Source organism: Drosophila willistoni (assembly GCF_018902025.1).
Source record: "Drosophila willistoni isolate 14030-0811.24 chromosome 2R unlocalized genomic scaffold, UCI_dwil_1.1 Seg167, whole genome shotgun sequence".
NCBI lineage: Eukaryota > Metazoa > Arthropoda > Insecta > Diptera > Drosophilidae > Drosophila > Drosophila willistoni.
This window is the reverse complement of record NW_025814050.1, coordinates 20511436-20537851: the sequence shown is the minus strand read 5'-3', so window position 1 is coordinate 20537851 and position 26416 is coordinate 20511436. Positions and strand designations below refer to the sequence as shown.

The window sequence follows — 26416 nt, the reverse complement described above, 5'->3', positions numbered from 1 at the left end:
AAAGCAAAAGCAAAAAAAAACTAAACCAGAGGGGAGCTTGAACTTTAATAAACTTTGCACTTTTATTGCTGTTTTTTTTGTGTGTGGGTTTGTTTCTGCTTCTTCTTCGTCGTCTACTTATTCTGCTTCTTCTTTGAGCTTTTCTGTAGTGATTTTGAGGGTGTATGTGTGTGTGTGTGTACACACTACCGCGTGTTTTGTGTTTTGTTTCTTACTCATTGTAGTCTATTCATACCCTATGATTAAAGGGAAGAAGAAAAGGTAGCTTGGGCAGTTCAAAAATGTGATGCAACTATATAATTACATTACATTAAATTACATTTTAGTGCCCTTTGTAAGTTGCCTAAAATTTTCCTTTGGTAAACGCATAGGCGGGGGAAATGTGGGACATTTGCTCCCAAAAGTATGTAATAATCCGACCAAGAATTCTATTTCTGAAACATATACTTACTTTTTGAAAATTCTTTGAATTTGTACACAATTTTTACAAGGCATACGAAAAATGTTAAGCATTTTGCAAATATTGAACACTTTCATTCTATTATTTCCCCTATTTCACAGTCCTAGATCCGCCCATGGATAATAGTCAAATATCGATATTGCTAAAACCAAGCGCAAACTATCGACATTTTTCCATCTCTACTTTGTATGAGAGAATAGTAATCGAAAGTAATTCAAATTTTCTTATGTTCTTCTTAAAATATGGGATTGTTTTGTAGCGATTATTGAAGAACTAAGAGATACAAACAAAAACATTATTTTCAAGTTTACAGTTTTTGGTCTATTTCTATCTGTAAATTTTAAAAACAAGCAATCAGTTGCTGTCGAATTCGGTGAATAGTGTCAAAAACCCTTCAATAAGCTTCGTTCAAAGTACTTTAATCTATTAAATCAATTCTCCCCACTACAAATAAAATATCGTTTAAAATGAGTTAAAAAATATGAGTTTGAATCTCTCTAGATAATCTGTGGTAACTAATTGTCGTCCCCTCGCTTCTTTCAATTTCCCATACTGTGCCAAGAGTTCTATTCTTCTTCTTGTTTTCGGAGATGGCATGACGTCAAAAGAAATTGTCTAAATGATTTTTAATTAAAATTTATTAGGGAGCGTGTTTGATGATAACACCTGAGATGATGATAAGACTAGGCATTTGAGGTCGAGATTGGGATTAAACTAGTTTAATAATCATCAGCAGATGAGGCATACAACAAATAATGATTATGAGACTGTGAGAGCGATTCGTAAGCAATATTCTTATCAAAAAAAAAGTATAAATTAAATTTTAAATAATTTCATTTTTATTTTCACAACTTTTCGATCAACAGAAATAAAGACAAAAAATAACGCCATTGATCGTTGTCCACCACATTTTGCATTGTGACATTGGGCAAATAAATCCACACACACACACACACACACACACACGCACACTTGCACACACACATACGATTTTGTGTTTTTCCTTTTGATGTCGCAAAGAAAGAGAACAAAAGTCACGCCATATGAGTCATTGCACTCTGTGTCGCATTTCTCAAGACTTTTACTTTTTACACAGATTATGGGACACAGAGTCATAAACTCACGCTGGAAGTCGTCTCCTCCTTGAGTCCCGTCACTCAGGTTAAAAAACTTTCGTCCTTGCGAGGCGACGTAGTTCAGCGTCAGCCATTAACTCAGGCAATATTCATTCTTTCCCTTCTCTTCGCGTCGTCGTAAGGCATCGCATTGCACTGATCTCAGCGCCCGTTCTCCATATCATTTCATTTTTGCTGTCCAGCTTTAATTATTTCGCAAGCTGCAAATTCATAAATATAATAAAAACCCAGCGAACAATGCAGAGAAGGGCAAACACAATAATAAATAAGCGTTAATCATCACAAGAAAACATGAAAGTTTATCACTTTGCGTCAGAAAATCAACCTAAAATTAAGAATTCAGCTTAAAATTAATTTATCGGGGTAACTACAAATAATCCACGAGGGAAAAAGAAAGAAGAGATTAAGAGAATTTGACGGAATAACTTAAAGAGAAATCATTTTGGAGTATTGAAGCCAATAAGTTATCGATATTATATAATGAACTATTTCTTTAGGATAAATTAAAAAAGTACATCTAGAGGATCGATTGATCTATTATATTTATATGCTCTTAATAGTTCTTTTTTCTCATTTATCAACTTTTATTGAAATATCGATTTAATTAAGATCAACTTGTCGATATATGTAACTAGGATTACAATTTCTCTTTATTTTCTTGGGGTAGACTAATCCTTTAGATTAGGGCTGATAATGTAATAGAACTACGAACTTTTCTTAGTAGATAAGATGGTGATTAAAAAGTCCATCAAGGGAAAAACTACTGATAAATAATCGGAAATTTAAACGATAATGATTAATCGTTGCTAGAAATGTTGAACTAAAAGTTGATTCAAAGACTTTGCTTAAATCAAAAGTCGTTAAAAATTTATTTATTTATTAGAGGCATTCATTGCGAATAGTCTTAAAAAGCCAATTACCCATAGATGTTTTTTTTATTTTATTTTATACGTCAATTAAAAAATCATCAAAAATGATTTTTATATGCGATTTGAAATGCCTCAAGACTTTTCCCCAAGTCTAGAGTTTGGACCATGAATAAGATGTAGTTTTTTTTGGCGCTTTGACCTTGCCGCAATAAAATTAAAAAAGAAAAAAAAAAATACGCAAACAAATAAACACCAAAAATTGAGGTCACTATGACAATAAAACTTCCTACATAGAGCACTAGACAGAGATTTTCGACTAGATTAGGAGTTCCCTTTCATCTGTGGTCTGTGGACTGACAATGCCAAATACGCAATTAAATTGTCATAAGTGAAAGATTACTAACAGAAGATATATACTTATAGTCAGTCTTTCAAAAGTTGAATTATCGATTCACGATGGTCGCGCTGCTGTTTGGTTTATGCAATCAATCAAATCGAAACTGCATATTAAAGCATATTAATTTTGTCGATCGGACCATTTTAATGGTTGTATAATCACATAATTGAAAACTAGAAAAGAAAATTGTCAGCAATTTTTTGTTATTGTTGATTGTTGGTGAGCTTTCAATTACATAAAATAAAACGAAAAACAATTAATGTTTATGTAAAATGTGGCTCACCGTCTTTAAGATACCCTGTAACAAGAAGAGGCATAAAACAAAGAGATATATTTTTCTTTGGAGCTAATAAACTGTCGAAAAGTAAAGTCTTTGTTATGCTATAACTCTTAAGATTGCAACAGGAGAAGTGTTTTGACTAAGCTTGATTGAATTTCATTGCATCGCCCTCGAGAATGCAAAGGACATACAAGCTAAGACAACACAACTTCAAAAAGAAATCATTTGAGTTTGAAGTTTGACCGGTTTTAAAGCAACTAAAGCGTTCTAAGAATTCAATGAACTGATTCAATTTTAATGCATTACTAAACACGTTTACCTAGTTAGTCACCCTATTTATTATTTACATTAGTTTAAAGTTTAGAAATTTAACAAAACATTGCTGCAAATTGAGGACATAAGTTCAAAGTCAGAAAACCATTAATTTATGTAGAATAATTATTATCGAGATAGAGAGATGAGAAAAGTAAGTCCTAGTAACCTAGAAAAGTTACATCGAAAGCTTAATACCCCAACCTACAATTAGTTCTTAGCATCAAAATGAACGACTACAAGCTCAATAGAAAGAAGATTCTTTAGAGTTTGTCTAAAGCTGAAATATGTTTTACAAAAAATTACTCTCCAACAGTGGAAGCACATTGTTCTCTGGCAAAGTGTGCTCCACTTTTACTAGGTCTAAAGTCCTGTGAGCTGATTTCTGAAAATCTAAGGCGGGGCATGATTCAATCAAGTTATAAATTGTAACTTATACCAGTTAGATAGATCTCTTGAATAACTAAAGGGTATACACAAAATGAAAGAAATTGACGACAATTGAAAAATCTGTATGTCATTAAATAAATTTTGTGAGTTTGTCGCTATTAACTAACTCTACATTCAAAACTGTATTTTGGGTTCTTAATGTGGTGATTTGGGGCTCACCTTGACTGCAAACACACACACATACGCACACCAACACAATCTTATAAAAACGAGATTTTTCATCGAGAGTGACTGGCGGCAAACACATAAATTAGTAGAAACAAAACAAAAATGAAAATGAACAAACCTTTCAAGGACTTTAGTTTGGCACACACACAAACACACAAAGCGGACAAACAATTACAATTGATTAAGTATGTGTTTAGAATAATTTGATTAGCATCTGTCTCTGGGGGCTCTCAGACATACTTAAGAATTGAAATTTATTGAAAAGTGAGTCGAGTGTCTCAGCATGGTGCAATGAACTCATTTTAGAACTTGTACAAGTGATTTGCCTATTATACATAAAACAGCAAAATATAAAAACAATTGATCTAGCCTTGGAGAGGGCATTAAAGTTATGTCGTTTTGTTTGTTGCGCTTAACGGGTTAAAAGTCTTTAATTCTAATAGATTAATCTAAATAGCTTAATCGATTAAATTAGAAAATCTCCAAAGAATTCAACTAGGCCTAATCAGAAACGAAAAAACGGATATTGAAACAGATTTAGCTTGCTGGAAAATAGAGAAAGGAGCTCCAATATTTCATAGATCTTCAATTAATATCATAAACATTTTTAGTTTGAATGTTGATTTAGGCATTTTGGAAGAATGAATTGACTATTTGAATTTTAAAGAGTATTTTATAACTTTTTTTTAACAATATTGAACCAAAGAGGGTATAAAACTTTTGTCATAGTCTATTTTCTACTGTTCTAGTTTAGTTCTTTCACATTTTCAGCATGTGTCTCAGCGTATAAAAAAGTGAGTTATGACTCAAGTAATGAAAAATTGATGATAGATATCAAAAGTTTACATAAAAAATAGCATTAAGCAGCGGAAAATAGCTACAAAAAATAATAAATCCTTTCTCATTAGCCCAGTGGCTAAGCTTTTCCTTTACTGAGGAGCAGGTCTTTGAACTCAACTAAAATCAGATATATGTGCTTAAATTAATCCTCTTTTTAATGTGTTTATCTCTCTTTGCAGTGCATCTGGAACAAGTGCAGTTGCGATTGACAATAAAATCGAACAGGCAATGGTAAGTTTTAGCACTTGATATACATTTATTTCCTTTTGTTTATCTGACATCACATGTCTATAAATAATAAAAACCGCAACTGATAAGAGAAACAGGAACAAAAAAAAAAACCAACGAAGAAATAACAAAAATATAAATCTTTATAATGCCCTTTAAAAAATAACAAAACAGCAAATGAAGCAATGCCTTTTTTTACGCTGTCTTATCAAATGAAACGTTTTTGAACTTTTGACCATGAAAATATGTCGAAAGAGGCTGTTTTTATTTATCAACATCATTTTGGATGAGTGTATGCAGGAATTTATAAAAAATATAGAAATTACTATGAGTCAACAGGGTGAAAGTGTCATAATTTCCATTTGGTGGGGATATGAGTATCCTAAATAAATTCACCTGGGCATAGTTTACATCTGTTATCCTCTCAAGGGTCATTGGTTAAGGTGAAAGGTTGCGTCATCATTTGTTCATTGTTTGTTAATTGACCTTCAACAAATGGTCGGTCCCAAGTGTTACTCTTCAATCAGACGGTTCGACGCTTTCAAGAAGTTATTCTGCTTTACCTTTTGACAAGTGCTACTAAGTAGGTACATTGTTTGTAGGAGGTAATCAGCTTTTATTTTTGGTCCAAAAATAGAAGCCAATTCAAACATCTGATAATAAGATAAAAACAGATTCCCCTTCAAGTGTTTTTTCTAACTGGCTGGCTGACTCTCGATGATGATACAATTCAATGAAGAAGAAGTGTTGTGGGCCATTCTCACAAATTTAGTTCAATTGAATTGCTGTAGATACTTTTTGCATACAAGTACGAATACGAGTACTCGTTGTCATTGTACAATTCTATTTTTAGACCCAATTAAAAAAAAGAACAGTCTGAAGAAAAAAGGCAAAGAATATGAATAAAAGCCAGTCCACTCGTGCGATGACAATTGATTTTTCTTTTTCCTCCCTCTCTCTCTCTTCTGTATATGAAGGCAAAAAAGTTGAAATTGAACATGTAAAATGAAGTGCGTGTTGGTTGGAGGGAAGGGGGAAACTCTGTGTCAATTGAGACGAGCTTCAGTGTGTGGGCGCAATTCAATTGAATAAACAATAAAACAGAATCAGGGAAAGAACCAACTAACATTGCTTATATGTACTATCAACGTAGATTATGCCATTCAAAAGGGTTTTCATTTATGCAAAAGGCAAAAGGGGGGTGTGTGGTAGTGGAATTTCATTGAAAAAAAAAAACATTAAAAATAAAAATAAAACATATGAATGAAATTGCAAATAGCTCAACACAAACACCTACAAAACTAATTAGCCAATCTAATCAGCCTTGTTATCCTTATCAGGTATTATAATTTTATTGTCTAAAAAAGGTCTGAGATATGCCCTTGCTCAAGGCTATCAAAGAAACAGTAAAAACGTTACCCCAAGTTTAAAATGTATTATATTAGATATATGTATAACCAACTTTTTGCTAAAAGTCCTATTTTTCGTTTCGTCAAATCTTTTTCTGTATAACAGAAATTCTTATCATAGAAAAAAGATTTACAAAAGTTGTATAATTCGAAACCACAGATAGAATTATTAAGAAAATAGAAAAAAGCTACGAATTGAAGGTAACAGTTGTATAACAGCTGGAAAACTAACACAAAAGTCGCATAATAAGTCGTATAACAGCAGAATAAAGTCAATAAAACTGTGGTTTCTTTATATTTCTTCATGTCTATTTTTGTAAAACAGTTATAAAATACAGGAATGTATTCCTATCATATTCTTATCATAGAAAAGAGATTTAAAATGGGAAACCACTGATAAAACGATTAAGAAAACTTAAAAAAGCTACGTATTTAAGGTACAACAGTTGCATGAGAGTTATAACAGTTATATAACAGTTTTATAACAGTGGTAAAACTAATAGAAAAATCGCAGACCAACAATTAAAGTCATATAACAGCTGAGTAAAGTAAATATAACAATAAAGAAACAACTCATTTCTAATTAAATAAGTATAACACTTATATAACACTTGCTTAAAATTGTTATACACCAGTTCTATTTCTTATGTATCGCCAAAAACGTCTAGACACTTTAACGTTTATTGAACCACTTCAATCAACATATTTCCTGTTTACTACCCGCCGTCACATAACTAAAGTATTTTCAATTAACTAACTATAACTACGCTCATTGATTGATTTCCTTCTTCTTCTTCTTCTTCTTTATAATCATCATAATCAATAATCAAAGTACCCAAAAATCACAAAAATTTCCAATTTATATTGCCTCAAAACGGATCTCAGCCACTTTAGTTCGGTATATGACACATTTTGATTCCTACATACTTGTTGCATTCAGTTTAAACCGCCTACCGAACGTCATAAACACCCTCTCCCGTCGGTGCTGCTGCTTCTTCCCCTCCTCCTCCTCCTCCTCCTCTATCATCATCAACATCATCGTTATTTAAGTCAATCAACTTTTCCTTTTGAAATCAAATGAAAATGGTCATTTGGGTCAATTCAATTGATGATGCACTTTCTTCAGACCAAAATACAAACAAAAAAAGAATTCTTTCCAATGCCTTTCTATTCCACATAATCATTTTTTCCGTCTAGCGTGAAAGTATTTTTTCTTTCTTATTTTTTATTGTAAGATCTACTTAACATTTCACTGTCTTTTTTTTTTTTGTCCATATGGGTAACAGGATTTATAGTTTGTTTGCGTATTTTTTTTTTTTGTTCATTGTTGTGTACCCTAAGAAAAGTTGACCATATTGGTTTTACCTTTCAAGTGATTTGCAAGTTGGTAAGAAGGAACTATTTTATAACAACTTCACAATTTTAAAACTAAAACCTTTTTTGTGATACGTTGTAAAGTTTCTCATCAAACTTCTTCTTAGTATTCCCATAATATTGAATATATTCTCAACATAGTTAGGGTATCGAAGATTCCATACCTCTAAACTGAATTCCGACCCTCTGATTGTTGCTTTTGACCTTGGCGCAAAAACAAAAAAAAAAATCATTTTTATTTGATATTTTATTCAGCTCCCCCTCACCCTCTTTTTCACTGCCTTTTGTACGTTATCAACAGGCTGAGGCATATATAAAATTTTTTTTTTTCACATTTCTGTTGTTTACTACAAAAATGGCAGACGCTTATCTCTCCTCCGCTTATACAAAATAAAGAAAGAAAACGAAAAACGGCAACAAATTGTCATAAATTATTTGCCAAACGAGCAAACAAAACAGACAAAACCAAAAAAAAAAATTCATAAATTAACATTTCAAATATTTTCAAGTACATTATTATTATTATTTTGTTTTTGTTTTTAGATGCCAACAAACACAAATTGCTGTTATTTTGACATAATAATTATAATGGTATTCATCTGACCGACCACAAAACCAAAACCCTTGAGGCTATATTTGTCTGTCGTCTGGCAAAGCTAACAAAAATTGACAGCCAGCCCCTCCCACATTTCTGCCCTCACATCTCTTTAGATGATCAAGTGAAAGTCTTTTCAAATTATGCATCAAATTGCCATATACTCTGGAATAAGATGCAATCCAAAAAGGGATATTGGTATTATCGTTTATTTGTTCAGATATTAAAAAAATTTGCCACTTTTGTTGAAAAAATGTAATCCTACAGAAGGAAAAACAGAAAAACTCCTTTGTTTAGTATCTTAACTATTTAAAAATTTGAAGTCTGGTAATTCTGTTTTCACGCTTTCAAACTTTTCCTAGAGCTGCCAGATGGCAATTAAAGCTTAAAAAGTATTGCCAGATATTAAAATGAGTTTCAAAACGTTTGACTATCTTTTAGATTGATATAGATATAGATTGACGTGATATAAATATAGTATTTTAAAATCTGTCTCGTATACCTCATACACCGTCAAGCCTATATCTATCTCATCCGAAACTCATTTGCGTCTTGTCGCAAAAAACACACAAATATGTTAATTATACATACATTTTGACAAGAGTAAAGAAAGAAATTGTTTTTACTTACTCACTTGACATAAAAGTCATTAAATAAACAAAAGCGAGACAAAAATTCTTCATTTATTTATACAGATTTTATGAAAACAAAAATTTATTTTTCAACGGTCATTTAATTTTCCTGTTTTACGATCGCTCTTGCCTCGCTTGCTTGACCCTTTCGGGGGGTGGTGATTGTTGGGGTTTTCAAATTTGTACTTCCTTAAAATAAATTTGTTTTCTTTCCTTTTTATTTCCCCAGAAGTATCAAGACACACTCATACACACCACCTATCAATCAAATGAAACATTATAATGATAATGATTCCCCAAAGATGATGTCATTAATTTTGTTTGTTCTGCTTTTGCCCCCCTTTCTGATTTTTGCTTTTGCGCATTTTTTTGATAAAAGAAACGGAGGCAATTAAAAGGCACACGACTGAAACCATACGACACAGACTTTCATTGTACATTTTATCAGTTCCTTTCGATTCCTTCTCCTCCCCCCCACCCCACTCTCTTTCTATTGACATGAGAGCTCCACTCACACGCTCCAATTGCAATTTCTATGGTTAATCTCAAATATAAAAACATTTTGTTCTTTCATCTCAATAGACGAAGAAGAAATGTGTATTTATTGCGTTTGATTGTCATTTTCATTCCTTGTATGGCTAATCAAAGTTCTCTAGGCGCCATTTTCAATTATGCGAGCACCGAGATAAGATTGTTTGCGGCGGTTTTTAGGTTAGACTAATATTTAATAACTGATTTGAACAGTAACAATAAAACCAAATCAACCAAAACTTCAACTTTTAGCTTATCAATAGCTAAATAATACAAAGAAAATCATCGTCAAGGTAATTAAAACAAATAATTCTAACTATTGGAAAGATACTTGCTCTACTTTTCCTATACGAGAAAGTACCTAAAGAAGGGTTGACCTCTTCTCTATGATCATTAACCAGCACTTATCTGTTGAAACCTTTCTAATTGAACGAAATAACTAATATACATTCATTCAGAAAGAGTACAGAGGGACTTATCAACTCATTAACAATCTTTGAAATCAAACCAATTAGTTTGTTTTTTGTTTTTCTGGCAACCAAACCTTTTCCTATCCCAACATAATTATATGACGATTGACACCCATTAATTGAGGAAGATATTTTTCTGGCCAAATAACATGATAAGCCCAGTTAATGACTTAATGACATTAGTTGGCATTAACTTTTCGGACTAGAATTTTGCGCCATACCATTTGTTTTCTTGTTTTTCTTGAAAAACACCTCCAAGAGCCCCATAAACATAATAAGTTGTTCAGATAAGATAATAAATATAGGCGTAAATATATACATAAACTTTGGACAGACTGTTTTGAGTGGGTGGGTGGGTTCAGGTTGGGTTTTTACCACTCCTCGCCGCATCGAAAGTGTTTGTGCAAGTGTATTAGAGGAGAGTTGGAAAACAACAACTTACTTTTGTTACATAAGATACCCCAGATCAAGAAAAGAGAGACGACTTAGTAGGAAAGTCTTTCAACTTGTTTTTATTTACCCCTTTTTGACTAAACGTAGGAAAATCCCAACAGTTGGTCCGCATTGTAGGGCCACGTGCCTTGGCGGCGATAAACAAGACTTTTCACTACCTTCCTGAGTGAGCAATTCATGTATCTGTCTGCAATCGATGGGTATCTATATCGACTGGCTATATCTGCTCTAATTGCATTGACAAATGACAGGCCCGCGCACTTTAAGCCAACCAACCACACAACTCAGCTCAATTGACGTCACGACACTAGCATCTGAATGGGCTAAGTGTCTGGCATAGTTTATGGGTCGACTTTTATATCGAACAGCTTTAGATAATCGCCGGTAATAGAGAGCACATTGCTAATTAGGCTTGGCATTTTTGCTGGTAGGAGGGCGACGGGCTGGACAGATGATTGCGTGTCTATCATTCGATCTCTACAGTGGCACTTGATGAACATTTATTGGCCTAGAGATGGGCAATTTGTCACAGAAATAAAGAATTTAAATGTTTTCGATGCAGTTGACTTAAAGTTCTGAAAGTTCCGAAAAAGAATCGGAAATTCAAAACAGTTATACCTAAAATCTTCGAATTGCTTTTTTTTATGTATGAAATATCTATTAAGCTATCGATATCTGCCTGTTAATATCGATATAATCTCCCTAAATGGGTGTTTCGATAACTTGATGCCAATATACTTATGACGATGTCGTTAATCGTTATGCCATAATCGAAAAATGATCGAAAAATATAACCTCTACCTTATTTTTTTACAACTTTTAAGACTTCAATGAATAATAATCGTTTATTCACTTGATATTTAATAAATCTTATTTACCATATCTAAGCCAGTAAATGCCAACATCGACTCTATGGTTAAATCTGATCAGTTAGTTTGGCCTGACGTCATTTCAACCTTTTGTTCTTAAATTGCGTCATAAAATGCACTTTGATGCTGAGCTCTCTCCATCTCTCTCTCTCTTCCTCTCATTTGGTGTATGTAATATATATATACTATATACCCTTTGGACACGTTTCGTAATATTCTTTAGAAATCAGTTTGTGATATTTGATGCTTGTCTTTTATGATGGAGGTTGTTGCGCCGTACTTTTACAATTCTTGTGAAACTTATACCAAAATGCAATCTAACCTTACCCTCAGGCAATGAGCTCACCTCCTCACAGTTCAGTCGATGAGCAGATCTGAACTTAACGATGGAGTTGGGAGAGAGTGGAAGACCGTGGGGAATGGCAATGGTTACACCGAATGTGACTCAGTCATGCAACAAACTACAAATTCGCAGTAAAATTTTTTTGTTGGTAGCAATTAGCTTAAATACAAAAATTTGCACACAAGTTTGTAATGAAAAAGGGAGTGAAAAATTGTTGAAAATTCGAGGAAAAGTCTCAAAAAATTGATGGGATAAAACATTGACTAAAGGAATAAACCGGAATATTAATACTAAAGCATAAGGAAAACTAATTGAAAACATGTTTTTCCTTTTGCTAAACTTTTTAGTGTCTGTTTTAATTTGCAGTTGCATTGCATTTGCCGCCTCTACGAACGTGGCTTCGAAAAAAAAAAAACAAAAAACTGGGTCAGCTTTTTATCGCCATACATGAATACATGCATATGTCTAGTATGTATATAGACTATAGATTGAATGCAGTTTGATTGTTTTGTGTCTCTGTGTGTGTGTTGTGTTGCCAGGCAAACTCAATTTTCAATAACAACAACGAATACGAACTTTAAATGCGAAAAAAATCGTAATCAAAAAGTCATTCAAACTTTTTTGTGTGTTCCCCCTTGCCCAACCCACTATATAGGTCTTTTAGTTGAAACAGAACACCCAACCCTTGAGGGAATTGTTTGATATGGGGCGGCATATAGACACATCTTATCAGAATAAAAACACCCTTGGGTCTACTCTGTCTCTATCGCATTAAAAATGAGCGTGTGTTCAGTTTATCTCTAAAAGTGTGCTCTTATGTGGGGGGTAAAGAGCCTTTTTCAATAGAACCTTGAATAGATTCCAATTTGGCCACAGACTAGACAAATTGTGTTAAGACTAGAAATCAATTTATAATCCAATCTAAATGAAATTTGCCTTAACTGTTGATTTAGATGAGGGAAAGAGGGAATTGTATTAAGGTAAATATTTAAAGTAAAGGTCAATTTATTTTTAATTTCTTTGAGTTCTTCTTTATATTTTCTTTTAGGTCAATCTGTCCCATGTAACACTTGATTTTCTCATGTAGGTCATAAGAAACTACGTGACGCTTTTCCCCAGAACTTTCATTAAAACTATTGTGGTTTTTCCATTTTTCGCTCGTCTGAAATTCTTTAATACTTGTGGCTCAATAAAATTTGTTTCCGCAACCTTAAAAACACAGAAAACAAATTTGCACAAAAGTTGTTTGCCATATCGAATAAATGTCGGCAAACTGGTTTCTTTTGGGCTCTCAAACAAATTGCCATACATTTATTTTGATGAATGTTTCTCTATGGCTCAGACAGTTAATGGTAGTCAGTTTGGGGGATATATTGACCTTTGTGCCATATAATCGATATGAACTCTCCTCGTCGCCATCGTCGTCAGTATTCATATATGTATATATCTTCCGTCTTTTGTTCTCTCGTTCTACAACAAATTGCTCGCTCAGCCGAGAAAAATCGCTTAAAAAAGCTTTTAATATCTAGGAAGTAAATGCGAAATACAAAAAAACAATTAAAACAAAGCTCAATGTGTTCTTAATCACTTTCTGTACAATAGAAATAAATAAAAAACAATTTACTCAAGTATTTTCAACCTAGACCCGATTTCAAGTAAATTATATATATAAAGAGATTTACTTTAACCTCGGCCATAAGACAATGAGGAAAGTTTCTTAGCATGATGCCAAATAATTGCTTTGTTTTTGAATAAAGAAGAGGTCCAGGCACATTCGTTTCAGTATTGAATAGTCAGAAAAGCGCGCTCTAAGATTTTGGTGACCCCGACGCATCAGCGTAAGCAATCTTTCTTACTCACATGATTATTAAATTTTCAAAAGATGCTGTCAAAATTAGCTTTATGTTTAATGAGAAAGGACATTTTTAGTATAAAATCAATCTACTAAATATATAATATGCAAGGGTATAAGAAATCTACGTCTCTTTTTGCCATTTGTTTTGGTAATTTTTTTTCTCTCGTCTCGTCTGTGCCACTTTTAACCAAACAACTGAAAATGTCAATCAACTGTCAAACTCAACAGCTAAAAACAAGAAACAAAAAACCAAATTTTCTGCCTCCAAACTGCCACGCCCCCGTGTCCTCTTGTGTCGTTGTTATTGTGCGCTGTTGCCAGGCAGGCAAAAAACATAAACAAAAAAAAATCAAAGAAACAAAAAAAAAATGTTAAAAATATAAAAATTATTATTGAAAAATGACAAAAAAGCAACGAGTGACCTAATTAACCGGCACGATACATGAAACATGAAGATATGGAAACAAAAATGCGACGAGGGGAACAAAAATATGGCAAAAATTGCTAAAAATACCAAAAAACGAACAAAAAATTGATACCAATTGTTGAAAATAGCCCTGGCTATAATAATTTATAATCTTTTTTTTGTGTCATACATATAAACATATAGTATTTAAATGAATGTTCGGCAATTTGTCAGGGATCAGGGTCGGAGAGACAAAAAAATTATGCATATGGTGGATATATACTATATAAATATGTATATCTATCTATACATACATATTTGTTTGTAGTCGTCTGTGCTTTCTAAATTGGGTTAGTCAAACTGCCAGTGAGAATCAGTGACATCAGTCAGTTAAAAATACTATTTAGTAAGTCATTAACTAATTGAACCTGTTTTTGCCGATAAATATTAATGGATTATTTAATAAATAAATTGATCAATTATTAAATACCTTTTGTAATTTAATGAAATGTGCTTAAAAGCAAATATTAAATGCCTAGGGAACTAGTTCATTTAAAAGAAGTAGAACTCATACATTTATATGAGAATATTTAAGAATTTGGGGATTTAATTAAATTTAATTAAATTCCCTAATTTAGAAATTCCAAATATTTAATTGAACTAGTTCTTTTCAGTGGTCAGCTATTCACCTAAATCAACTTATATCAATGTTATTGCTTAAAACCTTGACCCATATTTGCCTTGGATCTAGTAATTGTAATTAAAAATTCGCTGATCAGAAAAAAGGCAGTTAAAATACACCTAAATTCAGCTTTCACTTATGAAACTCATAAATATGAGTTTAAACAAATAATTTAATGTCTGAATTTTTATTCACACTTTTGCGATGATCCACAGCGATTTGCCAAAAACGAAAACAAAAACCAGAGGGCCGGGGCTAACTTCGACCGCGTCAAAGTTTGTATACCCTTGCAACTTTTATGGTAACTCTTTCCTTACCTATAGCCATTAAAGTAGAAAAACGTTCAAGCTAAAAAGGCTAATATTGCGAAAGAACGGCCTACAATCTTAGTATATGAAATAACGAAGATATTGATCTGAGTCACTGTTTTGCACTGAGCGTTCCTATGGGAGCTATATGATATAGTTACCCGATCTTTATCAAATTCGGCACAGTCATTAACAGATATATTAAACTAACAAATGTTTAATTTGAAAGCAATCGCGTCAAAAGTAACGAAGTTATTGACAAAAGTCACTGTTTTCGAAAGATCGTTCCTATGGGAGCTATATGATATAGTCACCCGATCTTGATCAAATTTGGCACAGTCGTTTATATGTGTAATTCACTCACCAATATTAAATTTCATGACAATAGCTCAGAAAATAACGAAGTTATTAAGAAAAGTCACTGTTCGTGCCTTTGCCGTTTGTATTGGAGCTATATGATATAGTGATCCGATCCGGCTGAATCCGAGATATACAACGCCTGCAGTTAATACAAGCCTACATGCAAAATTTCAGCTCTGTAGCTCCAACGGTCTAGGAGGAGTTTGCGTTGATCCAGACGGACGGACAGACGGGCGGACGGACATGGCGATTTGAACTCGTCTCGTCGTGCTGATCAAGAATATATATACTTTATATGATCGGAAATGCTTCCTTCTATGCGTTGCACACTTCTGACCAAAATTAATATACACTTTTTGCAAGGGTATAATAATGAAAAGTTTAACATAATTTCAAGTGCGTTTTGTGTGTTAGTCTTAATTTATGGGCAAAGCACTTTGACTTCAGTCGACGTAGACGTAGACGTCGTCATCGACTCATTTAAATGCGTTCGCTTAGCGTAAAAGCGGACCGCCTCCCTCCGGGCCCCCTCCTTAGAGAGAAGTCTCAACACGCCGCCGCAACTTTATTGACTTTGGAGACCTGTTAGACAAGTTGGTTAGCTTCAGTCGCCGCGTCATTTGTTGCGTGTGCGTGTCGCGCGTTGTTTTTTTTTGTGTTTTTTGGCCAACAGAGACACACCTACCTGATGTTAGTATATATATAAATTTGGCCATGATCGAATACACCAACACATTAAACAAATAATAATATAAACCAACTCTCATTTTACTGCTCGCCTTTTGATGGTATTTGCATTTTGTTTTTGTTTTCGTATATGTATGTATATTTATCTCATCGTTAAATTTAAAAAAGATTTTGCAATTGATGATTAATTGCCGTTCCTTACCACGTGTGTCGTACGTCCGTGTATTTTCGGATGCCTCTGCGTATAATTTTAATTGACACCAATATGTCTGTCAACCGACAGCCAGCCAGCCAGCTAGCCAGCCAACAACCAACAAGAGACAAACACTGTTGGCAATACGAGAGCAAACTAGGCCCAAAACAACATGTGAAAGACACACGACAGTGGAAAGTTTCTCCTTCTTTTCCTACTATTTTCTATTTTGTCTAGAAAAACAAATAACCAAGAACCACCCATAAATATATCAAAAAGAGCTAAAGCTTTTGTATTCACTGATTGTGTGTGAGTGTGCCAGTGAGTGTGTGCAAGAGTGTGTGTGTGTGGGCAGACATGACAGTCAACAAACCATAAAAATACATTATATATATAGGCAGACTTTTGCTTCCGCATTATAAAGAGGCAAATGTCAAAACTACGCAAAAACTAAAGCAAAGAAAAAATATAGAACTAGTTCAGTAAAGAGGACTTTTGGAAGTAAAAAAAAATATTAAAACTAAGACTTTAAATCATTTTTGATTTGAATTTAAAGTATTTGAATAAATGAACCTTTAGAGATTAGATGGGAATGTTTGTTAAAAGGAAAATAAAATAATCATGAATTAAGTTCGACTTAGAACCACTTTAAGCAAGTGTAGAGTAATTTTAAAAAGTATTGCCTACCTTAAGGGATTGCTAAGGTCACATTGAACAACTATTGCAATATTTTTGGAAAAGTGTTGGCTAACGCCTAGATAATAAAAGAAACTAATTTGGTATTTCATTCCAAATTGAATTTATGTTTGTGTTAGTTAGTAAAACAGATCTAAACGTTAGAAAACGAAGTCTTTTTAATTATTTGGAACCACTTAATTTTGAATTAAATTAATTGGAACCAATTCTTAAGTCAAGAAATTCCTAGAGACCTTTGGAACCAATTTTATATCTACTCTGAAACAGATTTATTATTATTATGCCAAAATATAAATCATTATAACTTGATGACATTTATATATTCATGTCTTTGGTATATAATATTAAGTATTTTCTAAGAAAATATACCAAACTCTTGTTTATCCACATAATTAATGACACATTTCTCTTTTCTTTTCTATTTGCAGGTAAGCAAAAACAAAACGAAAAAGACAACATCAAAACAATAATATAATCTACATATATGATGTGTTGTATAAATATTCCTTTCTTGTCGGTCAGCGTAAGTCAATTAGTTGTGAATTTTTTTCCAAACACTCTGAATGAATTTCAATTTCAATCAAAACAAGTAGCAAAAGAACGAAAGAACAAAAAAATTCCATAGTTCTAAATTGAATGGAATTGAAAACTACTTTGACACTATATGGAAAATAACAAACGCCATCAAGGGGGACAGCAGACGAAGGAGGAGGAGGAGTGGGAGGATTATTAAGACGTACAAGAAATTTGCCAAAAATAGCCAACAAACACACAGCCAATGAATGATTTTCGTTGTTGCTTTCCACAAACACCAAAAAAAAAAAAAAAAACAAACAAAACAAAATAATTAAAATATTTCACATTAAAAGTCGCACCGAGTCCCCGCATGATAAAAACAAAAGTGGCCAAGAATTTCTAACCCAAAAAAAAACATAGATATGTATACAAAACAGACAAATGTATGTAGTGTATTTTAGAGTATCGACTAGGCAAATACCCTATTTGAAGATTTGAAAGTTTATGTGAAATTCTTATAAATCTCTAAGCAAAAACTTCCTTCCTGTCAGTTTAATTTCCTTATTTTGTTCAAATGTCTTTACAAATTTAAATTAAGTAATGCTAAAAATTCAATAAATTTTTTAGATTTTAGGGAAACTTTTTAAACTAGTGGAGAATAGTCTTTTAGTAACAAGTTAGAAGTAGTTGTGAAATTTCACTAAGCAAAGTGACTAATAAAAGCTAAGATCCCATTGAAATAACTCCCTAAATATACCCACTTTAGTTAGGGTATTTTGACAACAGAACCAAAGAGAATTAGAGAAACAATAACAATGTGAGTAGAACCCAAAAAGCAATGATATATATATGCCATAATAGTTTCGATTGGCCTTGAATAATTCATGATTATTTGTGGGCAATTTTTTTTTTGTTTTCATTTCGTATTTTCATTAATTTTCTGTTTCTGTTTTATTTGTTGTTGTTGTGCCTTTTATTTTTATTCTCTATTCCCTTTTGGGCTCTTCATTTGTTTACCACAAAATTCCAAAACCGACTCAATATGCATGAGAGAACCCTTTCCCATAGGCCCTGGATGAGGTGATCATTATGATGATAATAACACAAGGGGCCCCCATATGTGGTGGGGGAGTAAGCGAATTTCTGAGGAAATGTTTATTTCTTCTCTTCTACTAATTGATCTTCGATGAAATTAACAGTTATCTTGCAGTTCTTAAGAACTTTTTGAAGAAAATAGGAAATTGTCAGCATTTTACACAGAAATGTTTTTGTTGATGAGTTTTTAGCCAAGGGATGTCGTCGAGGGTCTTTTCGATCGAACGATCGACGATGCTTTAAGCCTATGAAATTTGAATGTTAAGGGGTTGTTTGTAATAAACCAAATAAAAATAATAAATTGAAATTTAGTTCTAGAAAGGAAATCAACCAATGCGTATCTCGAGCAGCTGTCGATCCTTTAGCAGTTCATGTGGAGACGAGGACGTCACCAAGCCCATCTAAGGCAGTTGCAGTGAATCCTATGTCGATTGGAAAAGGCATGGTCAGTGTAGTGCTTGAAAAAACAGCAAGTTCAGCAGATCATATCTTTAATGCAAAAACTAGTTGGGAATTGCAAGTAAATGAAGCTTACTATACAAGAGGAAAAGAGGCTTTTAATACCCATTAAAGATCTGCAATTTAATCGCATAGTTTTGCTTTCAAACTAATAAAAAGTGTGATAATAATAATGAATGTAAGATTCCATTTTACAAGTTTTTATCATTCATTTCTTTTAGTTTTTCATATTTTTAATCTGTTTTTCGCTTTACTTTAGTAAAGTAAGCCCATTCAATGGTTTTCTCGAATAGGTTTTCATTCTAATAACTAAAACTAATTCTAATTCCAAATATGTTTGCCACGCCTTTTTAGGCTTTTATTTTCTCACAAGCGAATTGCCAGCAAAATATTAATTGTATGTGCACATATGCCAGCAGATTTATTTTGGGTCCCATAAAAACTAATGCGTCAGTCATTTAGTCAGTCCAAAACTCAGGCAGACAGACAGAAGGCGAAACAAAATTGCAATTGCAATTAAATCGTCAGACAAGACAAGATTTTTTGGTGTGTGTGCTTTTTGGTTGTGGCATTTAAAACGATTTTATGACTGGTCGTCGCCTTCACTCACCACCACCTCCTGCTGTTCCTCCTCATTCTACTCCTCTAGCCAGCCACTGGTCCTAGTCGTTCGTTCGTTTCTCAGGTAGCAACCCATCCAAATGGGTAGGTAGGTGGGTCCATTCGTCCAACCAACCAAACAACCTCCCGCTAATTGCATTTGAATGTGCAAATTAGTTGTAAAAGATGTGTCTCTGTGTGTGTGTGTGTGTGTGTGTGCGTGTGATATTTTTGTCTCGGCGCGTGTGGTAATTAGCTTTTCAAGTGATGTTTTCTTTGTGCCTACCTTCAAAATACACGAAAATACGAAAATAAACCAATAGATAGATATATATTTATTATGGCCGCTTCTAATCTGCACACTCTTAATAGACTTTGGCGTGTGGGAGACCTCCGCAAAACATAAATGCGTCTATATAGACATAGAATATATATATCATTTTTTTTTTCGCTCAAGTTATTTATACTTGCAAGAGATTTGCTTAAATCGGTTGAATAAACTTTCCTCTTGACCTGAATTCATATAATAGAAGAAATTTTCATAGAATTTTCTTTTGTTTTCGTTTGTCTCTTCTGTAGCGTATCCTTGTAACCATTTTGGCTTTTCTGTTTTTAATTAGTATTAGTTGTTGCGCTCTCTGTGCTTGAGAAAGTTCTTTAATTTCATTTCCCGAGAAAAAGATGAGCCATCAGTCAGTCAGAGTCAACCTGATGGTCCCATCCCCCTTTAAAGATCAACCTAATTTAAATCTGTCAAAAGAACATACAACAATTTCTTGTGCGAATAATGTGAAAGATTTAGTAGGCATGACAACTTACCACATGTTGAACTAAATCATTTCGTTTGAAATGCTTTCACAAATATATTTTTCAAAAAATATTCTAGAAGCTCCCGCTAACAATGTAAGGGAAATTAATTGAAATGAATTTCCTGTTAAAATATAAAAAAAAAGGTCCAAGAGAAAGACAAATGTTTCCCTGATTTACATATAATATAAATTTAATGTTAAATTTAATGCAATATCTTTATAATTTCTAAATTTAAGACTTGCGTCATTTGTTTAAGTTTTTAAGACCTTTTTCATATCTTTAGAAGGTTTAATTTTTTTAATTGGGGATTTTCATACTTGAAAGTTTTGTTAGAAAATCTTATCTGAAGTTTAAAACTAAATCATTTACCTATAGTTTTCATTACCCAGACTTAACATTTTTCCATTATCAATAACTTACGAGTTTTTATCTTCCAAAATTATATTTAAATCTGTTTCAAACTAATTCCAATTCCAAATACGTTAAACCATTTTCCATTATAAAATAGAAATTAAATACTAAACTTAGATGGATAAATCTGTTTTCATTACTGGGGAAACTTAAATTTCCTCAGTTGAATCTAAAAGTAATTATCTCTGCCTCTATTGACAAACTATTAAACTATATAAAGTCCTTTCTAGGACTCAATTCATGGCCATCCTCTTCTCCTACGTTTACTCAGTCTCAGTTCTTGTCTTAAAGTGTTTGATTTTTTTCATGATGGCTGCTCAGTTTTTCCAACTACTATATAAAAGATCTTTATAGTATATTCTTTGTCTCGCTCACCTATTGAGCTCGTTTAGTGCGGCAATCGACAAAAACATTTGATTAGTAATTTCCTTTGTATATATATGCACTTGTATTTGTATCTGTTAGATGCAATTAGCCAACAAATTGATAAGGTCTAGTACGAAAAAGAAAAGAAAAAGAAATAGTCCACGTGCCAGTAACAACTAAACCAAGTCAATAGACAAAACAAAAAAAAAACTTGGATGACACGCGTCGAAAAAAATAAAGAGATTTCAGAAAAGATATATATATCAGTGTGGTAGCAGGTTAGAGATTCACCTTGAGTAAACTAAATCTTTTAGTTTTTATCAACTACGTAGTGTGTTTCTTTGTAGTAAACAAATGTTGAGCTAATAGTTTACTTTCAGAGTGTATAAACTGAGGCAAAGTCTCTCTGTCCGCCAGTCTGTCTGTTTGACTTTTGATAATCACGCAAGCATTGTGTGAAAAATGAGCTAAACTTGGCTGATAAGTAAAACAAATTTTTACAGCGATAGACAGAGTCAAGCCAGACAAAATGGCAAATTGATAAGACCAAAATGATGAGATGAGACAATGAGCTGATGAAGATAATGTTCAAATATAATTGTTTTTTCGAAAAAGCCAACTTTTAACCATCTTTAAAAGGGTTGACGATATATCTATACACAATACTTACTGGCTAGCAATTTGTGAACGATTTCTGTTCGATTCTGTTGTTTGAATTTGATTTGTTTTTAATGAATTTCAATTGACCGATCATTTAGTTCTATAGTTCTCTATCTCTTTCTAACATTCTCTGCCTACGTCAGTGGAATACAAAATACAACGACACAAAAAACGAAAAGTTCGAACTGAAACTAATTTGTGGAAAGAAGCTAAAGCTGCTTAGAACAAGTTCTCTTATAATACTGATAAGAACAATTTGTTAGCATTTTAGTTCCGTTTCGTATTTAGAAAGCGATCTACAGAAATTGTTGGTAATTTAGACTAAGTGTAGATACAACTCTAAAGATATTACTTAAAGTAAAATAAAATTGGAATTTCAAGTCAGACTAGCTTAAAAGCAGTTAAGTTAGTTCCAGAAGTATTGGAATTTCGAATTTGTTGCAAATAATGAAGATTTTTCCAGCCTATAGCATACGTAAAGGGGCAAAGTTTCCCCATTTCACGGTCTCAGTTATCTATATTGTTAAAAGCATTCACTCTAACTTATTGACAAGAACCCTCAACCCTTCCTCTAGACTCGGTCAAAGGCAAAAGTTATATGCCTCATTGAAGAAGGCTTCATTAAATCTTACCCAAGTGACTTTGTTAGCTTCACTCTAAAGGAGAAGTTCTTGTTATGCCAACTTGTTAAGTGAATAGAATGTTTACCCAAGATATTTTATAACTCACTCATCTCGTTCTCATTCTCTCTATCTCGTTAGTCGGAGTCACCTTTATTGATGCAGGGAAAATCACTTGTAAAATTCCACCAAAATAGATAGTGATGAGTCTAAAGTGTTTCTAGAACTGACTAATACAGTTTTGGGAGACTAACTGACTGCCAGACAGTCTAAAAGAGAGAGAAAGAGAGGGAGAGAGATAATTGCATATTATGGCCATATAATATATTCCCTTAACTTTTATCTTATCACAAAGCGGTTCAACTAAATTCCACTTGGACAAATGCATTTGGAAATTTTAGCCTGACATAAAAATTCCACAAGTAAATAAATAACTACATATATATATAGGAGCTTTACATAAATCGGAAAACTATTTCTTAAATGTCGTCGAAAATGCCTTTTCACGTGTTGAGAACATGGCATAATTTTCCCTGCTCTACGCTCGCTCTCACTCTCTTTCTCTCAATGCCTTTTTGTTTTTGATATTATTAAAAATTTCCACACTCTTTTTACAACAAAACGAGAGAAAGAAAGAAATATTTTATAACTTTTCCGCGTGTTTACAAATTTGTTATGAACGAAAGCAAACAGGGAATTCCTCTACCGTCCTGCTGCCCCCTCCCTTGCATGTGTGTGTTTGTGTGTGTGTGGTCAAACTATTACAAAACACACCCACAACCCCCCCGACCGCGCCTCAGAAAGGGGGGAGGGACTGGTCGGTTTGTTAGTTGCGTTTCAATTTTTATTGATTGCCCGCTCAGACGCGGCGACGATTTCGAAATTTCCATTTGTTGATTCGAAATAATGCACAAACACCAACTACACACACGCACAGAGCAAAAATTGTGCATTCTTTTATCTGCTGTTATATACCCTAACAATGGGAAAGGGTATACATAGATTTTTAGCAATCAGTAAAGACTTAATTGCTTTGATTAACTGGTTAACTATTGCCTCATGCTGAGGTTATGCTTAAATATGCCTTCCCCATTGAATATTAACCTTTAAGGTTTCTTCATTGTTAACTATGCCTTAACCGTTTTCAATTGAAGAAGAACTCTAAACTTAAAGAATTAATTTCGGTTGGCTCATGTCCATAACTCATCTTAATCTTATAGTATCGGTTTCATTTTGGTTATCTTAGAAATCTTGAGATAACACCTTTATAGCTTTTAAGGTTTCTGGACAAGAGTTCTTTCTAACTTCAAAGCATTACCAAACTGACACAGCAATGAAATTGATGTCGGTTATTCGAATTGAAGTTAGTTGCAACCACCAAGTAATGTTTCTTTCAAGAACTGCCCAGGAAATTCATCAATTTCATTCGAAACCTAAGCTGAATGTAGATGAGAGATGTAGAGTTGAGATGATTGAAACATTTTCTTTCAGTTTCTCTATATTTATATTGATTTATTCAGAGTTATTCATTTTCTAAGATTTATTCAGAGTCTCTTATCAAACGACCGTTATAAACCGAAATGAACTAATCACTTTAAAGTAAATTCCTAATGCAAGTTTCATGTAAAAGATATATTTCTTTACCCTTAAAGTAAAGCTAATATGTATATTTTCATTATCCAACTTAAACCCACTAAAAAAAGAGCATTTTATGATTCGGTTTGAATTTATATGTGTTTTCTATTGTGATTTAATGTTAGTTTGTTTGTTTTCTGTAGTTGAAATGAATAAATAAACGTTGTATATGTACACATATACATACATCTATGTATATATATACATATATATGCATATGTATGTAGATCGATTCTGTAGTGTTATGATGAATGGACACGAGTATCGTCGTCTACAGTTGCATTAGGAAACAGAAAAGTATTCATTATTGATTGTCCACCCGATTTCCTGGTAAACAAATGTAGGAAAAGCATCTTGTTTTGTTTCATATTTCTAACTATTACTTAAAATGATTTATTTCATTTGCTTTCTTTTCTTATTAATATTTTGTATTCTCTGTTTTTGTCCATAGACAAGAGAAATTTCAGAGCAATTAAAGCCCTTTTTGTGTTTTCCCCTGTAATATTAATAATTATTACTATTATTATATTGTTTATTTAAATGGCCATTTAATTGTTGTTTTGTTTTGACACGAGTTGGAGGAGTATTTAATGAATTGCATTGCGGATGTTTTTTTTTAATATTTTGTTTTGCTGTTTTGTCTCGGGTGTGTGTGTGAAATCGATATTTGTTTAATTGTTGTTGTTGCAAATGTTCTTCTACTTTTTGCAGTATAAGTTACAACTGAATTTGTTGAACATTAAAGTAGGAAAATCGTTTTTCTTTATGTTATTTTGGAAACGCAATGCGCAAAAGGTAAGAAAACCCAACCCCAAAAAGAAATAAAAAGAAGGAAAATAACCAAAAAACCACCGCGTGGCACGGGAAAAGTATCTATAAGAACGCCAAAAGAGAGAGAGAGAGAGTGAGAAAAAGAGCAAGGGAGAGGCAAGGAGCAACGCAAGAGAGTGAGAAAAAGTTGATAAACACCAAAAGGAAAAAAAAATTAAAGACAACAACAACAAAAATGTCGTAAAGTTTTTGCGTCGTAGCTTCAAAAAATTGAAATAAAATTTTTTCATATAAATTTCGTATCAGATCATAAAATAAAAAGCCGGCTGAAAGAAGATCTTTAAAAGGAATAAGAAATATATATACATATAAGAAAAAAGTTAAACAAATAAATAGAAAAAATGTAAGTGAATGAGGGAAGAAAGGCAACGGCCAAGGGGGTGTAGGAGATTGAGAAGGGGAAGCCAAGTAGAGGAGAATCTTGGCGTCAAAACAAACAGAGAGCCAAAAAAAAAATGAGCAACAACAAGAGAACGACGAAAACAAAAAAACAAATAAGCAAAGCAAAGTGAAAAATACTTATAGACAGGCAACAACAGCAGCAACCGACAGATACATACAGCAGGTACACACACACACTCTCACACACAGATGCAGATACAAAAGTATCTCAACAGATACAGACAGGCGGTGAGAGAGTGAGAGAGAGAGCGAACAATAGCAAGAGCATGAGCCTGAAAGTCAACTACTGTTTTCTCTCTCTTTGCGCAAACGTTGATCGCTCTCTGCCCAGAAATGGAGAGAGAGAGAGAGCGCCTAAAATACTTATTCACTCAAAGCCCATTTTCATATAAAAGCCATTGCACTCAATGTTCAGACGTTCAGTCGCCAGTTCAACTCACCACAAGACACACTAAAACAAATTCGCATATATATATACCAATATTTTGTGTATATATATATAAATTTAAAAAAAAAAAAACAGAAAAAAACATTTTTTAAATAATTTTTTTAAGCCCCAAAGAGACTTGAAACTTGAATTATATTAATTCAAATATTAAACAAAAAACACAAAAACTTCAAAAACTTGAGAAAAAAGCTCAAAAAGCTCTGCGCCGGTCTCACAATTTACCAAAAAAAATAGAGAGAAAAAGTTAAAAGCAAATTCATTTATTGCTGAACTTCTGTCAAATAAACAACGGTGAAAAAAGCGAATACGCAAAAAAATAAAAGAGAGAGAAAAAAAAGTGAAGTGCAGCTGATATCTCTATACACATATCTTATATATCTGAAAAGTGATTCCAACAATTAAAACCACAAAAAAAAAGTGAAACACAACAAATTGTCTTGATTAATTTTTAAACAAAAGAAAAAAACCAACCACACAAATCATAATGATGGGCACTATGTCACTACGTCAGCCCGAGAATTGGCTATACGAGATCTGGCAAAAGGGCTACGATAGCCCCT

General features: G+C 33.0%; 1 protein-coding gene across 1 annotated transcript in view; it reads left to right on the top strand.

Annotated features, from left to right (window-relative positions):
- Positions 1-26416, top strand: part of LOC6641812 (protein bunched, class 2/F/G isoform) — a 124470-nt gene that overhangs the window by 92909 nt on the left and 5145 nt on the right. The window contains exon 3 of the mRNA XM_023176019.2: positions 5092-5143. Within this exon, the coding sequence (XP_023031787.1) occupies positions 5092-5143 (52 nt within the window). The remainder of the gene's footprint in view (positions 1-5091; positions 5144-26416) is intronic.